This window comes from Pholcus phalangioides, unplaced genomic scaffold, assembly GCF_987345545.1.
Source record: "Pholcus phalangioides strain wild (caught in Gottingen) unplaced genomic scaffold, Ppha-v1.0 ptg000017l_1, whole genome shotgun sequence".
Taxonomy (NCBI): domain Eukaryota; kingdom Metazoa; phylum Arthropoda; class Arachnida; order Araneae; family Pholcidae; genus Pholcus; species Pholcus phalangioides.
In genome coordinates this window covers 28,610,688-28,634,580 of record NW_028301610.1, presented here as the reverse complement: position 1 = coordinate 28,634,580, position 23,893 = coordinate 28,610,688, and the positions used below count along the sequence as shown (strand labels likewise).

Here is a 23,893-nt window from a genome sequence, read left to right as displayed (position 1 = left end):
ACGTTAATTCCTAGTGTACACATCATACGCAATATCGAGCGACCACCTGTATCCATCAACCACAATTTTAAAGGGTTTTCATTTTTTTATTTCAACTGACGATTAACGTGCTTGACAGTGCTTTGTGACACATCACAAAGTCATCAACTTCGTTAACGCCGCGTCTTTTGGATAGTCAAAATGCAATCACCGCTTTCTTCCAGACACTTATATCATTTTTGCGACACACCCTGTATAAGTGCAACAGGCACACCTTGCTCATTTGCTCTGTACCACCAACTATCCCAAAACATAAAAACAGGTTTATGGGAACCATCAGTCTTCATATATTAGCTAATTGTTCACATATTTTCTCTCTACGATTGCTACCAAAAGTTTTTGTCTGGGAAGTATATGTACACAAATTATATGAACAGTTCCGATATTACCAAACTGCAGTGACGTCACGTTAGTCAGCACAAAATACAATAACCAAAATTCGTCTTTTGCAACAGTGTATCCAAAATGTCATGCTATTACAATATTTGATACTCCATCAAAAAAAAAAGCATTTCAGCTCTACGTATAGCAAATTTCCTATTCATAGTTTCATTTTTTTATCGGTTTATTCATGCATGTCAAACATAATAGGCATTGAAAATAGTAAAAAAAAAATTAGTTATAAAAAAAAAGTTATAACATCCTTGCATTGATAAACAAGTTTTCCCCTTCCTTACCAATAATGGTTTGCCTTCTGTGTGGTTCACTAGCTGCAGATGCAAAGTTACTTACTTCAACAGTGGTTCCTTTTTTTTACTCCAACCCCAGCTTGCTTCAGGAACCTGGTTTGAAGAGGGGCCCACCGGAAATGAGTGCGACCTGGCATGAAAAAGTAATAGCGATAAAAGAACGTACACATGAATAAAAAAAAGTCTGTCGCCCACAGGAAGTAAGGGACCTCCCGTAATCTCCACATTATTAAATCTGGAGTCTTCGTAAAATGTGAACATATTCAGGAGACTTCTATCCGTGATGGTGGGCGTTATTTAATTTTTACAGGTACCGAGAAAACTGCTTGAGACAACAAATATGGAATCACTACATATTAGTTCCCTAAAAATAACTTTATTGATAAACTTTACAATACAGAAAAAAGCTCAATTCTCTCTCTCTCCCGTCATAACAACCTGAACAAATTTGTCGAACAAACTAAAATGCCAAGCGGTAGCCACAACAGCAGTCCATTTAACAACTTTAAAAGAAAAAAAAAAAGTGTATGAAAATTTCACAAAAGCGCGGTGTACTTGAACACAAAAGCAGAAGCAGTGCAATTAATTAATAAAAAATCAAAATTGCTCAGTCAAAAATATAGAATAGCAATTATCGAGTCAGAATAATTATCTAAAGTTTTGCCAGTATTTGAAATATTTAGTTCCATAAATTATAATATGTATTCTCCGATCTCTCGGAGGATTATACTATAGGCTCTGATGGATTCATAAATGAAAAATATTATTAGGATCACTGATGAACTCCCAATCATAGATCATATTAAATAAATATTACAGATATTCTCGCATATTTAACAGCAACTTCAAAATTTTTCTGGCTCGTGTCCAAATAAATACGGCATGAAAATTTATTGAAAAATTCGGAACAGCAAGAGAGAAAAGAAACTCTGCAACAGAGTTGCTGTATGGCACCAATAATATGTTCAACAATTTTCAAATACATATAGAATGTAAATCGACATTATTTACTCACAGAAAATAGTGTTATCAAGCGCGTCGAATGGAATGCTGTTCCAAGAGCGTAAAATTGTTTGATTTCATTATCGATACGAACATGTAACACATTTATGATATGCACATACAGAAAGCTGTACTATTTTGAGAAAACTACCAATGAAGAATTTGCTGAATGGAAACATCGCGAGCAAAAATTCAAGAGTGAATAATTCATAACAATAATTTCAGCACGCACAGCTGTACTTTTAACTCACGAATCGCACTTGATTACATCATTTGATTTCTCACCAGTAACTCATCGATATGATTAATTCTGGAAACTATACACACTGAACAGCTCATTACATCGGAGACTGTGATGATTTTATCTTCAGAAAAATATGAACCCTGGATATTCATATATACACATGTTTAAGTCGTACATGGAATATGATCACGATACTCTGATTATCCTGAGATTCTTTGATCGGTGGGAATTAACAAGGATTACATACAATGATAACTGCCCTTTTTATAAGCTGCTAAAACTTTATATTCCAGAATTGCACCTCGATAAGTTCATTCTGCGAAATTGGATGTTAAGACAGTATAAATTTGAAACAGGTGCATGCCATGGAGTAGAAATATTCAATAAGAGATTCACATTCAGTTATATATGATACAACTCGGACTAGATACAATATATTACTCTCAATTTTGACACTTTATTATAATTTTTGGAAGCGGTTGATCAATAATCAAAAACAACCTTTTAACACCAAAAGAGAGTTAAGTAGATGGCACTGAATAAAGAACACTGTCATGAATATTATTTCTTTGGAAGGAACTTGTTGAGACATCACTAACACACATACACAAGTTTGGAATATTCCTTGCGTTTTCATCGAAGGACTGGATGAATGTATGTGTGAGTGGTTTGCTGGAAAACATTTCAATGTGTCCCTCCAGGAGAAACAAGCGTAGCCATGGAATATAGTTTCTTTTTGTCGTCCAGACCAACGCTAGTGACATGCTGGAATACACATGGTTTGGATATGTCGCATTTTCGCAAGGGTTTGGGCTGAAAATAAAAATAATGTGCGTGGTTTGAAATTAAAAAGAAATTGAAAGAATGTATATATATGTTTATCTATATTATAAGTCCTATAGTAAAATTCTTTGCGGACGATACAATTTTGTGTTTTGTAACCCATCATAAACGGTCGGAGCTTTTTTAGCGGACAATTAGATAGTTGCAAATCCGCCTTTCTTAGACACTTGCTCTAAAGAGGGTTTTCTTTCTAAATACTCATATATGATTCATTTCAGTAAATCCAGTTCGCTGTAGTGTAAAGGACATGGCTTGAATATGTCTATTATCCCATATATTTATCACTTCGTGTTCTTTTAAACTATCAGCTCAACTGAAGAGATTTGTGTCCGACGTCGAGATGGATGAGGCTGTGGCTGATTATTTATGCGATCACGTGTGGTTTCATTCGAGCTTTAACAATATAACTTCATGTATGACGTACATAATTACAGGATTTTATATTTTAATCAAGAAATATTTATGTGAGAGATTCCGATGACAGCAAAGAATAAGTAAATTAAATGCTGAGCCAATCTGCTCGCCTTAGTATATTATTTGTTAGTAGGTCATTCGAGAGACAAGCAACAACTTCTTCCCGAAGCGTCAGAACATCTATATGACAATGCCTGTTGAAAAGAACAATCAGGTGATTGGAAAAGCATAAGAAGTATCCGAAAGGTCATAGAGTCTTGCACGAGCTCTAAAGACCATGGGTCCAATTGGGACGACGATTCAACAACACGATATCAAGACATTACGAAGCAGCACGATTCTAGACCTACTTTGAAAAGCGGAAATGGCAGTGCATAATCAAACTTAGTTCCTCCGTTGGATGTATTCAATCACGAATCTTACCAGTGACATTTGAATGTTAATGTCCCGGAGTGAGCATCACTGACGTTCGATATTAAAACCAGTCGGTTTTGTCTTTTGCTTTCAGTGTTCGTTCGGAAAGTAATTAACGTATGAAAAGCTCCACACAAACTCGAATGGCATCGTAAAGTTATGGAGCACCATGTAAGAGTTGCACGCGAGAGAGACTGCGCTTCATACAAGATACTTATTTAGTATTTAGCTTTTAATCATAAAAGCGTATAATACATCTCTTGCTTTGACCTACATCGTAATTTTTATGACAAATGTTGAATGGATGTACTCACCTTTTCTTTTCTCCTCATCTGCTTAGCTTTCTTCTTCTTTTGCTTTGGCACGGACAATGAGATGTTCAGGGGATCGGAAGTGAGCTCTTCGATCTGACTAAAAAATGCTTCTGCAGCTTCCGACGAATCATAGCGGATGCCTGCCATTTGCCTGTGGTCTTTCGATAGAAACATGGTATGGAATGTGCTGCTTTCCTCTCGGTAGTTGCTGAGGTTGTCTATAATATCACTCCAGAGAACGAACCCCGATCCTTGCTCAGACAGAACAATTTGAAGCATCCTCTTGTCTCTTGCCTTAGTGTCACCTTTATCCAAAAGTATGACTGGGATGCCGGTCCTCTGTAACTCCCAATTACCGGGTTTGTCTGAACTGTCCAATTTTGTGTAATATAAATTAGCTAAGCATCGGCACACATAGAGATATGTCTTATGGCTGCTAAAAAATACCTCCACTCTCTCAACTTCTTGATCTGTCAGTTCGCATGTTTGTACTTCCGCAGGAATAGATCCTGATTCAGTATTGTCGTCAGTCGTCGATTCGTGATGGCTGCTGTTGCTGCTGCCATCGATAGAAGATTTGGCGATTGAGTCCCTGGAGTCGGCTATCTGAAGGCCATTCATATGCCCGTCGAGGTACCTTAACGTATCATATTTCTCTGTGATCAATTGAACAGCATAATTCTTATCATTTTGATGATCATTGGTGATTATATTTGGGCTTATATATACCAGTTCAGATTTTTGTGGATTTTTGGTAGGGGGATATCTGTGACTAAAGAAAGTGCTGTTTTGACGCGTTGTCTCCATCATTGAATAGCGGCTACTGGTCACCGAGATCAAGATCTGTCACACTCGAGTAGCCATCAAATAAATCAGATTCTCTGACGGAAATAAGTCTTCAACAGGGGTGAAAGTGGCTCCGAGAATTCGGAGTGAGTCTCTTGATTCACGAGTCTACCTGCAACATAAGGATATGATTTTATCAGTCACTGAGTTTGTTCAACAATGAAAAATATGAAACAATACGACAATGATTCATCTGTTACAGTATTTTTTTGAACCGTCACTTTCTACCACACTCGTGAAAAAGAAACAATTACCGTATTCTCTCATTAACAGCGAGGGAGACCAAAATGCCGGGAATACCCACATTTTCCGACATGCCGGGAAATTTGAGTCACAGATTCCAAAAAATTCTTAAATATATGGACTCAAAGAATCATTAAATTGGTTGATATGAACCTTCTGTGTTCTCAGCAATTTAAGAATTCTTTGTTTTACGAACTGCTTCCAGATATTTCTAGCTTTATGTCTGTTTTTGATACCACAAATCTTGGTATATTGCAAACATTGGATCCTCAACGTATTCGTAGGAAAATTAGTAGACTTTGAATAGCAGTAGTATAGCATATTTTTGAAATCATGTATGTGTTTAAGATTTGAATAACTGGAAGAAAAAAATTAAAGAATTGCACTGTAAAACGTGTAATATTAAAGCGACAGCGTATCGATCTTTGAACATACAAAAAAAAAAGGTATCCATATTTCGTTTTGGACTGGTGATGATTAAGTTAGAGCGATAAATAAATGCTTAATTTTCGTTATCATTACCAAATTCCTGGACAGCACACGTTAATTGCAATGAAAACTATTAAATCATTTCGATTCCTTATTTACTGAGTACTTAATAAAGATTGCTATAAGTCTTCTGAACGTATCATGTGATCCTTATTGAACCTCGCTTTTCCCTGCATGCCGAGAAGCACATAAGTGCACCCCTGTTCCCTGATTGTACGATTTTTTCCGGTGAAAAGCTCTATTCAGCCAATCACGTCGCTTTTTGGTTTACGTTAATTCCCATAACCCAGTATTTCTCAAATTGTGCGTCGCGGCAAGCTGGAGATATTGATTTGTATGCCTATTTAAGCTATAAAGCGGTTTTTTATAAGGTAAAACATGCATTAAACTCTTCAGGGGGAGCCTCAGATGAACCATGAATTGAGCAAGGGAGCTGCGCTTGACAAAATTTGAGAACCACTGCCATAACCGTAATATCGTACGATCTGTTAAATGCTGCAATGGATTCTGACGGAATAACGCGCTTAATGCCAAAGAATACAAAAATACTATTTTTATTCTCACAGAGAAAAATAACCATACCACGATCAATAGTACTATTGGAGATGACGAAGGTAGTGTAATAAAAAAGTCACTAAATAAATTTTTGTACAAAGTTTATTTCATCGCAATTTATCATTCTCATCGTCACCCCAACGCCCCTTGCCGTAAGAAATTCAAATCCCGACAGAAATCGCGAAGTGCGGCTTATACTGCGAAATTAAAATTTAAAAAATTTATTTGATCGCAATTTATCATTCTCATCGTCACCCCAAGGCCCCTTGCCGCAAGAAATTCAAATCCCGACAGAAATCGCGAAGTACGGCTTATACGGCGAAATTAAAATTTGAAAAATTTATTTCATCGCAATTTATCATTCTCATCGTCACCCCAACGCCCCTTGCCGCAAGAAATTCAAATCCCGACAGAAATCGCGAAGTGCGGCTTATACGGCGAAATTAAAATTTGAAAAATTTATTTCATCGCAATTTATCATTCTCATCGTCACCCCAACGCCCCTTGCCGTAAGAAATTCAAATCCCGACAGAAATCGCGAAGTGCGGCTTATACGGCGAAATTAAAATTTGAAAAATTTATTTCATCGCAATTTATCATTCTCATCGGCGTCCCAACGCCCCTCGCCGCGAGAAATTCAAATCCCGACAGAAATCGCGAAGTGCGGCTTATACGGCGAAATTAAAATTTGAAAAATTTATTTCATCGCAATTTATCATTCTCATCGGCGTCCCAACGCCCCTCGCCGCGAGAAATTCAAATCCCGACAGAAATCGCGAAGTGCGGCTTATACGGCGAAATTGAATTTTTAAATTCGACCGTGTCGGGATTTTGACCGTGTCGGGAATTTGACCCTGTCGGGATTTCGACTTGTCGGGATTTTGACCTGTCGGGATTTCGACCCTGTCGGGATTCTGACCGTGTCGGGATTTTGACTTGTCGGGATTTCGTCTGTCGGGATTGTGACTTGTCGGGATTATGACCCACACCCATATGATATACATGATATTTTTGTCACATAATTTTCCTATTTACTGTTTAGTCGATTTGCTATCGTGAAATGCATATAAATTGGAGAAATTTTTTTAAATTAAAATTCCCAAAAATGTTGTATTAAAATTTCAGAAATTTGAAATCACGGTCCGCCTACAGCTGTTTGAATATTTCAGTTTGCACCCTTAATGCATAAATGTGTGGGTTTCGAAAATAAAACCGTTTATATTGTACAACCTCGGTTGCCAATGGTATCATATAACATGTATTCACACAAATTGTAAAATAAATTTGAAAATTGAAAAAAAAAATTAAAAAATTCGGTCTGACAGAAAAACAGAATCAACGATAACGGAGACGATAATAAATGAAATTATAACACAAGGAAAGAAATCATAAATGTATTCTAATTATCCTAATTTACTGATGCAGTTGTTTGATTACAGTTGTTTCTGAAGACATTTTTAGCCTAAATCACAGTCACACAGATATCGCACAACTGCTACTTTGACGCGCCAGGGATCGAGTGCGAACTTGGAAATAGAAGTGTTTGAGCACACTTGAAAATTGGCCTCTAAGTGTAGGTCCCAATTTTTAAGAAAAAAAATCAAGTAATCAAAACTTCATATTTTGAGAATTTACTTAAAAAATAGGTTTGCAGATCTCAAATTAAACTGAAACAATTTTCACTATGACAATCCTGTAGTTGTAACACCTATCATATGATGTCATATAATTCCAGAGAATAACAATTACCACAAATCCCACAAAAATCTGTTGAATTGTCAATGGCTCATAAAACCCACATGCCAGTTGCCAAAAATTAAAGTTGCGTATTCAGAGCTGTCTACAGCCTGAAAAAAAATCATGAATAAAGCAATCAGTTCAAACATTTCACCACCAAAAGGGGTTCTTCTATGCAATTTTTTTTTCACATGCAAATTTTTGCAAACATGTCATGGTATGCTCAAACTTCAAGGCATGGTATGCAAATATATCCAACAGCACCATTTTTATTTCTTCACTAATGAGTATGACGTTGAGTTTTATAAAAGAATACGTGCTTTTTGTGCCAGTGAGACTTTTTAACGAACGCGCTGATTCACCACGAAAAGGATATGCAAAAATTTGAGTTCTTTAACTTCCGATAGACGTGCTATTTTCTCATCTCAGGTTCAATAAGACGTTTGCCAAGTTACGCAGTTTTCTAATGGGTAGTTAGGGCTATAGACAGCTTAGAACACGCCAACTTCAATTATGGACATCCTGTACATTGAATTTTTCTATTTTTCTAATTTCTTTTTGACGTTGAAATTGTCATCCCCATTTAATGTACAAAACATGCGTAAAATCCTCTTTTACGCTCAATATTTATATCGTGTTTAATACATCATTTAAGTTGATTGAGAGACATGGACTTTTTTTTTTTTAAATAAAGTAGATCTTATTAGGCGTTTACCGCGAGTTTTTATTTCCCTATAAAAAGAAAAAGACAAATGATTTTCCCACTGAACCCTCACACTTATGAGTCGGGTCAAAGAACGAGGGTAGAGACCCTGGGGCAATAGAATGATCGATTCCACATACACTGGAAGGAAATTAAAAACAACGGTACACAGTCATCAGTAAAAGAAGCCGCCAGCCTTATTGAAGAGAGTCTTCCCTACTTAGCCCAAAGGCACTTTTTGAGTCAACCAACTTGTGGCTGTTTGGATAGAGAGGACCACAGGAATGTGGCGCACCCGGCCTAGGAAATGGGCTACCAGCTGAGGCAGCACGTACACACACACACATCTTTTTCTAGCTTTTTATTTGTGTCAGAGACAACCACCTCGATCGCTCGTCCCCCCCCCCCATCTTGACCCTTCCTCTCGCTCTGGGAGCCAACAAGCTTATTGCTGACCCGTTAGTGAGAAAGGGTTACAGTGGAGTCGTGGACAGACAGGGTAACCCGCGCACAAACACGCACAACAAAAATGAAGGTTAGCGGTTTTTTTTTTCTTTTTCATATAGGAAATCGCTTTGAGAAACGGTGTTGTGTTATGTCGTTGGCACAATAGCGATTACCACATGAGATTATGGGAATGACACAAAAATCAGTTGTTCCAAACCCCCGCGATGGAAATAATATTTATAAACTCTCATGTTGATGACCGGAAGTTTCATGACGTAAACCTGGATTTCATGGTTCAAACGAAATTTCTATGTATAGGTGTTATTGAAAGATAGAGATGATTCATGGATTAGCAACTTTGACGAGTCATTTTCGGCAAAATCGTCATACTAACCTTCTTTCGAGTAAGTTCTCAAATATGAACGATATTGAAGACAGTGAGATTACCTATCAGCATAAGTTCTTTGGCCAGGGCCGTAACTAGGATTTTTGCCGCCCCCACAACTTTGAAATTCGATAATTCTATAACGGTGTTCTTTGTTCCCACCTAAAACTGCCCCCCTCCGCACCCTCTCGTTACAGCCCTATTTTGGCGACGGTATAGATTGAGTCGAGTATGTTATCAAAGTAACATATACTTCTTATATAATATTTGAATCAAAAATTGTAAGGTCAGAGTGTTTTATCGGTGAAATTCAATAATGTATCTCCTGAATCAGGAAATTCCGTTTTTATTTTCGATACGTTTTCCAAGCTAGCAGCAAATGAAGTGGCATTATACACCATAATATCAATAAAAATAATGATTTGCCTTAATTATATAAACACGATAACGAAATTGGTTTGACACGAATCACGCAACACTATTTTGTTTCTCGGGAATATTACGAGGTGAAGATCATGTATGATAATCGCATAAGGATTCACAGTACGCAATATGGTCTCGAAAGTCATATTTATGGCGAAACAACATACGCCATTAAGTTAAAAAGCTTGGCCTCTCAGGAAAAAAGATTGTCTCCACACACGTGGTGTCTCGCAAAAAGGAAAACAGGTCTGTTGTTGCGCAAGCAATTATTGTCACGGCTGGTTAGTAACGTGGAGCTCAGAACAGTACTTAATTAGAATGGGTCAGTCTAAATTGGGCATCGTACGGTCTTTGCACTCTCCCTTTCAAAAAAAAAAAAAAAAACGTTGCCGAAGTCGACTTTTGTTTGCTTCACCGATTTTCATTATCAACTCACCCTGTCCGGAACCAGTTGGCCATGCAGAATGCTAAGGATACCATAGCAGCTTCGTGAAGGACCATACTTTAACTTAGAATAATTACTTTTTTCTCGGACTGCAAATGGGTAACATTAACCATTGCAAGGAAGGATAATCTTCTGATATGAATTGAGGTTATTTGGCGATTTCAACAAAAAAAAAAAAGCTGAAAATACCTTAGTTATTGAAGCGAACAAAATTGGGAAAAATGATATGCTTTCATTTCTCAAATTTTGAAGGAACTGATTTCACACAAACTGAAGCGAAATAGTATCTAAATGATGTAGCAAAATCAAAGCATGGTGAATTAAACATCTGCCTTTCCGTGATAATCACAGTGGAGTGCAGATACAAAATATAAAATTAAGAAAATACATAGGGCTTACGCCAATCATTACATTAACAAAGTAAGCCCATCCATTGGCTAACCCCCCACCCCCTCAAACCAAGATTATAGCGTTATTTTGCAGGAAGCAACGTAACCCCACCCCCACAGAAGAAAAAAAAAATTGAACCCCCCCCCCCCCGAGAAAATTCTGCTTACATCTATGTATCCATCAGCATTCATTATACTCTATCGCATTGGTTCTCGAAGTGTGCGTCGAGGCGAGCTGGTGACATTGATGCAGGGGGGTCTAACTAGAATTTTTTATAGGAATCCCCTGCTTGTGGAAATCTTCCTTTTCTTGTAAAAACGATCCTTAATTTTGCGAAAAATATGTAATCCAGTTGATTTAGTACAAAATAAACGAAATGTCAAATCTATGCGAAGTACAGATGACTGCATACCAAGCGAAGATAATTGGAAAAAAAAGTCACATTCCTCTGTGGGGAATCGAACCACCAACCTCGCACTTTCCGGGCGCGTGCTCTACCATTAAGCTACAGAAGACAGGCATTTTTTTTCTTAGGAACACTGTGTTTCTTTGGGCTGAACATCCAGCCATCTGTACTTCGTATAATTAGCGGAGAGGCTGATCGTTTCATTCTATGTTGCCATGTGGAAGCTAATTTCGTTACGAGCTGTTGCTGAGTTAGGAGGCTGTTTATTGCGCAGTCCCACTCATTCCAAAGGAACACACAGTGTTCTTAGGAAGGAAAATGCCTGTCCTCTGTTGCTTAATTGTAGAGCATGCGCCCGGCAAATTCGAGGTTGGTGGTTCGATTCCCCACAAGGAATGTGCCTTTTTTCCAATTATTTTCGCTTGGTATCCAGTCATCTGTACTTCATATAATTAGCGGAGAGGTTCATCATTTCGGTCAATTTGCATTTTGTGAAGGGTTCTTTTCTCACATCCGGAATTTTGTGAAGGGTCCAGAGAACGGACCCAAATTTCGATGGACAGACCCCTTTGATGATTCGAGGTCCAGTAAAAATTGATCATTAACAGATATACACCTATATCAAAACGACAAAGTCACACTTATACCAGTATACGTAGCTTTATACTACTTAAGGATATTTTTTCAAGAAAAACAGTATAAAATAATTTCATTTTCGCTTTCCCGGGACTTTTAAGACCCCTTTCTTGGTGGACACGCTGTCGAAAATTCCGAAAATTTTGCTCTGGGTTCGATATTTGCGACCACGCAAGGGTGATCGGTTTCGCAAAGTTGACAAACCTAGAGGCACAAAATTTGAGCCACTTTTCACAACTGTCTCAACCGCAACAGATTCGAATCTTACTCGAACAGCGGATCCATTATATTATACAGGGTGATTATAATTAACCTTCTCGTGTACTCTGAGTAGTTTATCTCAAAAATTGCTTATCGGAATACAGCAATTTTTTTAAAATATCTTAATGAGACCATGGGAAGAGAGGTTTATGAAATAAAAAAAAGTTCAATTTTCGACCACCAGGTGAAAAAGTGGCGCTTTTTAGTGAATTTTCCTTTTTTTTCCCCATGGACCTTATAGCGTATATACCAAGTTTCAATGGAATACGTCCTTCAAAACGGGCGCTATATAGTTCGGAAGAGTGTCAGTATACTGAAACTACTCAGACCTATATAGCGCTCGTTCTGGTAGACTTATTCCATTGAAACTTGTGTGTGTGTGGTATATACGCTATATCAGGGGTTCTTAACCTGTTTTAACCGCGACCCAAAACAAACAAGATTAGCTATACGACCCGTGGGACTGTTTGTTCTTCAAAATTAGTGAACCAGAGTGATGCAATACGTGCATTTATAACAGGACTGTAAGTGGATAAAGTGTCCATGCAAATAAAGTTTGGGTCATGACCTATAGCTCAAGAATCCCTGTCTGTAAGTGGATTTTAACGAGCAATCTCGGAAGGCCCTTGTGAATCAAGTTTGGATCGTGACTCATAGCTCAGATACCCTTAGCTTTAAGTAAATTCGTACAACCCCTACGAAGCTGAAGGGGCGAGATCTTTCACCTGGTGGTCGAAAACTTTTTTCATAAATCTCTCTCCATGGTCTCATTAAGATATCCTAAAAATTTGGCTGTATTCGGACAAGCAGTTTTTGAGAAAAACTACTCAGAGTACTGGAACTTCAATTGTAATCACCCTGTACATTCACTGTTCTCAATTTTGGTAATAGATGACATTCATCACATAATAGCATCCACACATTTTCTAGAAGAGCACTTTTGCCGTGACTAAAAGATAAGAACCATCACCATCAATTGCATAGTGGTTTTTTTTATGAAATAATACTCCCTAATCTGTTAAGCAAGAGAAAAATTCGGACAAACAAACCAATATTAAAGAAGACCCATTTATAAACTGATGAAATTTCGATCACGTTTTACTGATTTGGACCGAGCATACCACGGAAATTTTGCGTCACTGTATCACATATCTTAAAAAGTCAATGACATGAATAGGAAATAACTCATACACAAATGAAGTTTTTCATGGCAAAATCTCACATGAACACCGTCTAAGGTGTTCTAGAAACTGTATTTATAGAAGAAAGCTAGAGAAAAAAATAGAAAGTCTTTTGACCTGTTCTCTTGTGGTAACATCAAGCGTAAACTTTGTTTATTCACTAGATATGGTCTATTGTGGAAGAGAAACGTTTTCTTTTAAAATTCACACCACGGTCTTAGACCAACAAAGAGTATCCGACATTTGAGAAATTACTTTTTCTTGGTCAAACTTGACAACTCAAGAAATAGGCTGTTTTTATGAACTGACGACAAGTTGATATGACAATTTACTCCTTTCTCTTGTCCAACCAACAAGAAACAGGTCTTTGCTTCCGTGAGCGAAATAATGAATAAATAAACAAGATTGTGTGCGTGTTCGCTATGCGGAAAAAGAACACATGCGAAGCACACTCTATTTGTTTCTATATAAAGTAAATATAGCAACAAAAGAAACAGACAACAACAGAAAAACAGCAAGTACCGAAAGCAAAACAATGCATTTCATATAATAAACCAACGATGCATTATAAGCAAAATGTACTTTTGTTTATGAATCGCTTGCCAATAAAATTAAACAGAATATAACACGAATGTTTCGTTTATAACAATTCATAATGAATGTGGAACTATAAAAATTATAGGATTACTCACTCGAAAAATAGGCTAATGATTGCGATAAAGTTTTTAACCATTATTTTGACTGATTTGACGATTTTTCTCGATGACACTTCAGTCAACACAAAAGATTCGCGCAAGATAGTGTAGCCAAAATTTATTTCGAAATAATCACATCAGCAAAACAACGAAACGTCTAGTTTTATTGTCTAGTACTACGTCTAGTAGTTATTTTGCAAATAACTACTTATCGACCCTATTACGTAGTCAGTCTCGCTGTAATTGAGATTTTCATTTTTTTAGAGCATTAGTTATAAAAAATGCCTTCAAAGGTCACTTAAAGAAATGTGCCAATTTTGGAGTTATTAATGTATACGAAAAGCTATAAAAATTGCGTTTGTTCTATTCATTTAGCATATATTTGCCGCATAACGATTGTTTTTCGCATTTCCTACTGAAAAACTTCCCCAATCCCAAAGGGCTACGAAGATATTTAAGAGAGAAACGTGATAAACCATACGTTTGGGGTAGGCTAACCACTGACCACGGGAGATCCTTGTCTCCATGATTATCAAATACAAACATGCACGATGGTCATTCGGTTATAGCAAAACTCGTACCTTGAAGTTGAACTGCTTTTCAGCGTTTTTCAACAACAGTGATTGGGACAGTCGAAATAAATAATTTTTCCAAACTTCTTGCAATAGTGAAGAAGACTATTTTTGCGATACGCTTTACATTCCGAGAACATGCTATGATACCGTGTATTTTTTTCATTCAAAGAGGAAAATGAAATCAATAAAATGAGGACAATGATGAGATACTAAAGGAGAAAAACAGGAAGACGTGTTGTGCATTCTCACAACAAGACAGCAGTCAAATCTTCTAAAAACGCCCAAAGACAGGGACAATAACAACGATTATTATAATAATTATAGTGATGATAGCAATAAGAGATGACTGGCAAATTTTACGGTCGGATTGAATGGGATGAAGTGAGACCTACTATTTCAACTTGTTATCGCTAATTTTACCTCCAGAAAGAAGGAATAAATACTTAGGCACGACCCATTTTGAATACAGCCTCGTTTAGATGACATTGTTTTGTTTTTTTTGTTTTTTGTGGAAAAACTCATAAAAAGATGAAAATACTTACAAAAAGGAGAGATATGACGGAGCAGAAACACAACAAGCTTATTCAGATATAAGACGTTTAGTAAAGAGTTCGTAGTGAAAGTGAGGATTAGTGATTTAGCATCATCCTGTAATCTATGGCTTTTCAGACCGTGAGAACAAATACGGGAAATACTCTTTTTTTTCAAGAACGTCTCTCTCGAGCTGAATTATAGCTCAATTGTGAGTTTCCTGGGTCTCTTATCAAAAATATATCACGTTAGTTACGAAAAGAAGCCATTTTATCTGCTGGCCGTGTCAGAATTTTTCTGAAGTGCCATGTCACGTGCGAAATAAATTACACAACCTTCCGTCAGACATACTCACTAAAATTCGCACGTTCTCCTTTACATGGGAGAAAGCGATGAAAGAGAATGTGTACTCATACAATCACCACACGGGTAATTCCTAGTATAATTTGCATTAGCACTACTGCGGAGTAAGATAAATTGTTGACGATAACTTGGATTGTCTTGCTCTTCATGTTACACGCACGCAATGTGAAATCTTCTTGATTGGCTGGAAACAATTAGTTTTGCAATTATTTAAACGTTTGGTAATATAACACCTGTTTCCATGTTCGGGATAATGAGTCACATGTTATTGGATACAAACCAATAACATGATATAATGAGTATTCGTTTACGCGTGGGAATGAACTAACATTCTTCCACACACATTCACCCAACGCTCTATTCTTTTCTGTTAGTTTATGCATTTAAGCATGTTTCCGTCACTGTGTGGTTTTTATTGTTATTATTATCATTCTTTGACAGTAACCGGAAAACGCGTTTCGCATTGACAATCCTATTACATTAGAATGACACATCGCGCGCGAAGGTGCGCATTGTTCTCCGTGATTCAGCACGCGATCCTGTGGAATATTGTTCGAAGGACCTTTTTACTGGATGTAACATTCGATAGCATATATATTTTCCGATTTTATTTTTATCTTTTTGAACTTTGCCTATGATGTCGACGTAATCTAAGCGCATTTCAAAATATCCGGACAAATAAGTGAATAAATTCTGCAAGGGCGTGTTATTTACCGGCAGTAAGACCGGATATACTATGATAAATAATCGACATTCATGGTTCCTTTGCTTATTCACAACAGAAGCATGTTTATATCGCTTTCTCAATAAAAAAACGTTTTATCAGTTTCTTCGGAATCCGAAGGAAAAACAAACATGTCGTTAGCGCGAGTGAAAGGTTTATTGATAAGATTTAATTTTTGCAAAGCTGTTTGATCAAACCACTTGAAGTTTTATCAGGAAACATAATTATAATACAAACACAGTGGAGGTCTGTAATAAAACTTGGGAAACTGATTAAGCTGTTGACAGACACTGATAAGGTATGGATTCTGGGCAAACATAGCGTTCCAAGAAAATAAGTAATATCTAAAAGTAACTCTATCTATAGAATCTTCCATAAAAGCTGGATATTCCTGGTGTTAGAGAAAAATATTTACGGATGTATGATGAACTGACTTTCTATTGAGCCATGAAAGAAATAACGTATAAGGCAAGTGCGTTTGCAGGGGTTTATTTTTATTCATGATACATCCCCAAAAAATAAGGATTTTTCTCAAGATTAACCAGAAAAACCATTAGTATAACACGGTGGTTCCCAAAATGTGGTAAGCATACCTCGAAAGTAGGTGACAAGTTGTTCAAGGTTACGCAAACATTACCAGCAATTGCGGAGAAAACGAATAAAGCAACAGAAAATTACAAAACATTAGTTATAGCACGCAATTTCAAGTGATACACAATTCTCATACGTATAAGAATAATTGAGACTACGCAACATACGTCTCTCAGACATTTATACAGCTACGTAAGTCTCATATCATTTTAAAGGGTGCACAGGAAAGTCTGGGGATAAGAAAGTCTCCCACGTATTCCTAGTAGTACGCAACTCACGTCTCTTACGCTTTACTAGAGGCGCAACGCGCGCTTCTTGCGTACTGTACTTCGCTAGATTGAAGCCTCTTATGTATTTCAATGTTGAACATAGTGCCATCTTAACGCATGGGCTCATCCGGGCACGACCGGGTGAGCCCAGGTGAATTGGGAGGGCTTCGTGATCATGTGATCTGGTACGATGGTTTTTACTAGAGGTTTTTGAAGGCCTTAACGAGACAGACACGTATCTCATTCACTTACTACTTCTTAGGCCAGATACCTTCAACCTATTGCTCGCGAACACCATGGTGCTCACAAAAGCACCCAAGAGTGCTAGATGCTCGTGCCTGATTTCATGCTCGCCAAACCTTGATTGACCAATTTAATTCGGCTCATTCATATTGCACCCAAGAAGTCAAATCATGCTGGTCTGAGTTAGTATATTGGTGCTCTTTTTTGATGCCGGCCATTCAAAAACAATGCTCACGACTCGGTAAAAGTTGAAGAATCTGTTAGGTTATCGGAATTACATGAGCTAGCATCAACCTTTTTGCTTAAGATTTCTCACAACGCATTAGCGTCCCAAGAATAATGAAAATTGGTTTTCTTTGTAAGTCAAATTTTCTAACTACATACTTTTTTCTTTATTTGAAAGAATAAACATTGTCACCTCTACGCCCAATGTCAACTCCATTCAAAGTTGAAGATTCAGACGTGGATACATACAGTAAATGGGAAAGGATGTTGAAGATGACGGCTTGAGTACCATTTCTTTCTTAGCTTTGAAAAAAAAAATCTTTTCAGTGACTTGAAAATTGAACTGCGAAATTAAAGAAATACACGCCGACTTTCCGACACCCTTCCACCTCATAGACATGCTAAAAAGGATGTCTTTTGTGCGAAAATTGCTATGGTCTGAATAATGGGCGCTTTGACCCGACATTCAATGAAAAAAAAACTACAACCAAACAACTGAATGCAGTGAAAGCCAAAGAAAGAGAGGAAGGAAAAAAAAAACTTTACAGCCCGTTGCCATGGTTAAATTAATGCTTCGGATGAAGAGGTTTGAATAAATAAAAACAAATGACGATAAATAAAAAAAAAATTTTAAAGACAATTGAACGAAATGAAATCTTATATGTAAATTTTTAAAAGACTATGAATCAGATATATTCGCGTGGCTTTTATTTACTCACGATTCAATTCATGTCGTCACGACCAAGGAGCCGCAAATACCCGCAGCTGTTAAAACTTCCGCATGATAAATAAATAGAAGCGCTGGTATCTCTAATGGAAACGCTATTGTGAATCAGGTATTCATTAAATTGAATTTGTCATACGGAAACGATGACGGTGTTTTATTAAAGTGAGGAACTGCCATCTTTTCAACAGTTGCATTCGATGATCAGCTTCCTATGCAATGAATTAATACAATGAAAACCTCGATGCAACGATACTCGATATAACGATAAATCCCACTACAACGATATATTATTTCAAATCTTGTTTGGAATTGCCTATACTCTAATGTTAAATTCCTCTCGATACAACGATATTCTTTACTACGATAAATACCCCTATAACGATATTTTCAAAGAAATTTTGAAACTGATAGAACGATATTTTTATATTTTGCTTAAAATCACTTTCAATATATTTTTTAATTCCTCACTAGCTTTTGTTCTTTTGAGTGTGTTTAGTAACATCGATATTTTGCGCTATCTATCCTCCGAAAGTGTTAATGAAGTTATCGTAAAGCTACTTTCTGAGTAGTATACAAAAGTGGTGCGCAGTAATCCACTTTACAGTGTGAAGCAACCAACTAATGTATATTTTATTAATAAACTGATCTATCAGAACTTTTTGTTGCAAATAAATACCAAAAAATGCATTTTATAATGGATACTAATAGCGCCAATTCAAAAGAGATGCCGACAACATGAATTTGGTTGCGACTAATGATAATGGTACGTCCCGTTATAACGATAAATTCTCTAGAACAATATCTTTTCTTGGACACAGACTATCGTCAGAGCCGGATTTAACGGCGGGCGCATCGGGAGCGTGCCCAAGACCCGAGACTTCTGAAGGGCGAGAAAAACCTGAATTTTACACTTTTTTCGAAACTTCGAGGGGTTTTAGATAACCCGAGTTGCTTGGATTATTCGAAATTCCCTTTTCGAAGCCTTTTTGTTTTTCGCCAACAACGAATTCTCTTTCATTTTGTCTCATTTTTCTTACAAAATACGAGTAATTTCAGTCTTGGGGGGTGGTCTTCTTCACAGGATCTGAAGGAGGTCTTGATTCCTAGACTGGGCTCTTCCGTGGCCTTTCAGGTCAGAACGTTTTACACGCTCTCCCCCCCCCCCCCATATTAAATTTATAATCATTTACAAAAAGGAAAAACCATTCATATTTGGCCTTCAGGCTCTCTAGCCACTGTCAGTCTTACTTATAAAGAAGACATGGGTCGTGGCAGTTCTTTAATGAATTAAGGCCGAAACAGGTAAGAGTAGGCCTTTCCCCCCCCCCCCCATCCATTGAAAAATTCGTTTTCTATCAGTTTTCGGATAATTTGAGTTTTCATTAATCCGAGGTGGTATTGGTCCCGTTTACCTCGGATTATCGAAACTCCACTGTACTCCAGTTTCACCATAAAGTAAAAATAATGGCATTTCAAGTAAGATTGTGGCCTGATTATACCTCAGATGCAATCACGAAACTTCTCACCTGCAGAGAACCAGTAGGGATCCATTATGAAATTATTTTGATTTTTATTTCCTATAATATGCGGTTTGACAATCGCCGTTAGTTCCGCACTGTTCATGGATAGCTTGGAGCTAAGTTAGCTGTATATATAGACAGACACTGAGACATAACAAATGACATTTGTGGATAAGCTGTCCTTAGAGATGACATATGAGGAGAAATGGACACAGCGGGAAAGCTTCATTATATTCAACTAGTGCGTGATCGGACTCAACAAGTGTGTTTCTGCATTGCCAAGATTCTTTTATTCTTTTCTCTCTCTTTTTCAAATACTGACAAACTAATTATAAGCACGCGAGGTGATTGATCCGACACACACTTTGATGAGCTATATTTAAATATAGCGTTGTATAAAGACCTTGTAATGATTATGCATCCATGAATGAATGATTAATAACATGCTGCGTGCGTTATCTTTGTGTTTTATTCATTTCCATTTTGAACTGACTTGATTGCAACTGAAGGTGAAAATAGCTGAAAACTTGATATGTATTCGTTTATTAAAGAACCTCATGCGGCCTGCAAAATTTGGGTTATGCAACCCCTACAAAGTCTCGTTGTTATTGTCTCTATGTTGCCAAAGTCTCTTGTTAGAACCAAAAGAACTTGTGGCACAAGACTCTGGCCTGCGTGTGAGAGATGGAACTATTCCATTTTTTATACAATACAATTTAGCTGCCAAATCTGCATGGGTGTCCAGAAGAAAAACTAACATCATGTTTCTCTGAGGGATGGGGGTGTAATAATTATGGATGGTATCCTATGGGTCAGCTCAAGAATGCTCCCCACAAGGGGAGTAAGATTCTCATCTTTTTTTTTTTTCACGCTATAAATTCACTATAGAAGGAAGGGACCCACCAAAAATCCCACCCCAATTGACTATAGAAGGAGTCCTCACTCGAACAGGCTGGCCAAGGGCATGCCAAAAATTCCAGCCTAGGGCCCAAAGCAGAATATGTCCCCACACTAGTTTAGAAGCTGTACATCAGTGATTCCCAACGTGGGCGTTAACGCCCCCGGGGGGCGATGGAATGTTCCAGGGGAGCGGTAGAAGCTACGGGTATAACCTAGGATCCTATAGGTTAGATTGCGTTAGAAAAAAAAAACATTTCTGAAGAAGGGGGTAATGGGCGAAAAAAGGTTGGGAAACTATGCTGTACATTCAGAAAAGAACCACTTCAAAGAAAGCATAAATAGGCACACATAATATTTCCAGCTCGTCGCAACGCCCCGAAGAGCCATGATGCTTTGAGAAACACTGCTCTAACCAAATGGAAAGCCCGAGGATGTACTTTCTCATGTGAAAAATGGCCCATGGTTTTCAGAGTTTGAAATTCTGAGAAAAACTACCATTATATATATATATATAAAATGGTATAAATAACCTTCAATGTTGAAACCCTTCAATACGTCGTATAACTGCTGAGCTATAGTCTATTGATAGTAAATTATTCTATTTTTAATTCACATGAAAAAAAAAACCTATCATTTTTCGTTCGTTTCATGTTCTATTCCGTAGAATATAGTTAGTAGTATATTTCAAATTAAATAGACGGTTAATTGCATAATAAATTCCATATTATAAAAGTTCATTTGTACAAGAGTTGAATTCATGCAAACATGAGTTGAATGTAATTTTTTCTAAAAACTTAAATATCAGAGACTTTTTCTACGTACACTCACGTAACACTTGCTCAAACTACAGTGGATCCCACTTATAACGTTCCTATTTACAACGTTTTCCCGTTTAGTACAACTCATTTTCGTGGTCCCATCTCTTACTAATACTTATCGAGATTTCCCGTTTAAAACGTTTTCCCGCTTACAACGTATTTGCATGCCGGTTTTTCGAGAAACGTCATAAGCGGGGTCCACTGTATTAGTCAGCAAGGGAAGAGAGAATACTACAGCAATATGTGTGATGCAGTGCAGTGTCATTAATAACTGAAGAAATTTCCCGAGAAATCGCATTTTCTCTTTTTCTCTCATGCGAAAAAAAAGAAAGAAAATATAATTAATTAAAATCCTATTTCCTGAAAAATCGAATATTTTAATTTTTACCCAGTGGAAAAATCCTACAAAATATCCCTGTCGTTAATTCGTTAATTTTTTAGTGATTTCAACAATCAATACCTCTATACCATTCGTCAACAAAACAATTTTATTTTTTTTTCAAACATCATAAATCTTTTAAATCTTTTTTTAAACAATCTCTCTAGTGAAACAAAAATTTTCTCTACATATTAATGCGAAGTAAAAGCATCGTTTTTTAATGAAGATACTTAATTAATATTTTTTTTTAATCGAGATTAAATTGAATTACACTAAATTAAAAATCCACGAATCATTAAAGAAAGGAACACATAATTGCATCTTGATGGAAATATATTATAATTAATCACTTACCTCATAATTAATTTAATCCAATTAATGGTCATCTGTAATTACTCCAATTAAAACACCTCCAATGTCACAATTAATCCATAAAGTATTTATTTTTTACCCAACACCAGACGAGAAGAAACACTTTTCCCACACAAGCAGACGCACGTCTTTACACGATCACGACTTTTAATCGAATGCCAAAAACCGGCGGGAAACTCTCAAACCGCGCCAGAAACAACGCCAAACTCCAGATTCCTGCCAATAAACCACGCCAAGCTTCAAGATATTTTTATAAAATCATGATTATACAACTCTTTCCAATAATTAGAGCGAATTTTTTTTTTTTATGAATATTTAAATTATAAATAAATTTATTTTTGTAATTGGAATTTTTTAAAAATTCGTGTTAAAGTGATTTAAAAATAGTGTTTCCAGGATAATTTTTTTTTTTTAAAGAAATTTAATGCTCAAAAAACTTTTTATCAAAAAATCAAACGTTTTTCATGAAATTAAATTTTGAATGAATTTTTGTGTATTGTACCGGTTTTGTTCTTAATATTTCATGCCAAGATCTTGAAGATGTTTTGGAATGAAGCCACGATGGACAAGATACAATAGATATTGCCATTGTATTGACTCATCTCTTTTTTATCTACTTTGTGTAATGGCGTCATTGAGCGTGAGTGATTCATAGACAGAAATTCGCGTGTTTTTATCGTTAAAAAGATCAAGATCCTACTCTAAGAAAAAAATAGAAGATTCTTGTCTTTTACGTGTTAAGTAAGATTTCGACAAGTGTCCGTATCAGTGACGCGGAAATGCGTACAAGTATCGTGTAGGCCCCAGATTTATCTTATCAGATTTATCTCGATAATCTCTAGGGCAGTTTCGTCCTACTTCTGACGTGTGTGGCTATTTTTTTTTTTTTCGTAATTATTATCTCAGTTCTTGTCGGAATTGTTAAAATTAATGAGAATAGCACCGTATTGTATCTGATAAATTGGTTAACGTATCTATTAGAGCACTTGTATACGAGTCTTCTCAGGGACGCCGTTACCAGACGCGGAACGCGGTGTGAAAATATTTTTGGGGAGCCCCCGTCGAATTACTGATATCCCGCTTCTCAGCAATCCTTTTAGTAGTGAAAAGTCCCCGATCTATTCAATTACTACGTGCTTGTTCAATGTTTTGTCCGTGACACTTTTACTGAGGCGTTCTCTTCTAGCGACTGGTGACCTTCCTTGAAGTGTCGATGCCACTCAGAAAACAGCTTTGTGAGATCAGCTTTGTCATCTCCGTAGGATAACTCTATAAGATTAGTTTTCGATTCCAAAGTACGTCTCAATGAAAAAGGCAAAAATCTCAAGAGGAAAAATACGAATGAAAACAAAACGCTAGAGGATGACAATTTATTGCATTTAGTGCTGTGTTATGGCACTACAAACATGGTAAAAGAACTAGTCTGACAGACTGTGTACAAACACGGTAAAAGTACTAGTCTGGGAACTTATTGTGCTGGGGTGTATCAGAATCGATTTGTATTTAATGTGATTCTATGGGTGGGCTGTATGCTTTCTGTAAACCAAAACTCAAACTGGACGAAAAAAGCCTGTGTCGTTGGATCTTTTTATTGCAAGGTCTGTACATAAGCAATTTCGAGCATCATTTCAAATTTAAATTTATATTTGAAATTAAAAATATAATAAGTTATGAAAATAAAAATTTAATCCCGCTAGAGGCTATGGGTCTGATATGCTCCACTTTGTGACCCCTGATTTAGAATATTCATTAACATTTTCATAGTTGAAACTGAGTCACCTTGTTTTATTACATATTTTCTTACTTGATATTTTCTATTAAGATGACTGCGTGGCACCACACAGACCGAGGTATC

At 36.8% G+C, this 23,893-nt stretch overlaps 1 protein-coding gene across 1 annotated transcript; it reads right to left on the bottom strand.

Moving 5' to 3' along the window:
- Positions 1-1,084: 1,084 nt before the first annotated feature.
- Positions 1,085-22,195, bottom strand: LOC149072714 (uncharacterized). The gene is made up of 3 exons (XM_089246572.1): positions 22,021-22,195; positions 3,960-4,917; positions 1,085-2,787 (listed from the first exon to the last, which is right to left on the bottom strand). Exons 2-3 carry the CDS (start codon positions 4,767-4,769, stop codon positions 2,659-2,661), a joined length of 939 nt encoding a protein of 312 aa, XP_089102698.1. The 5' UTR covers positions 4,770-4,917; positions 22,021-22,195; the 3' UTR covers positions 1,085-2,658.
- Between the last annotated feature and the right edge of the window lie 1,698 nt (positions 22,196-23,893).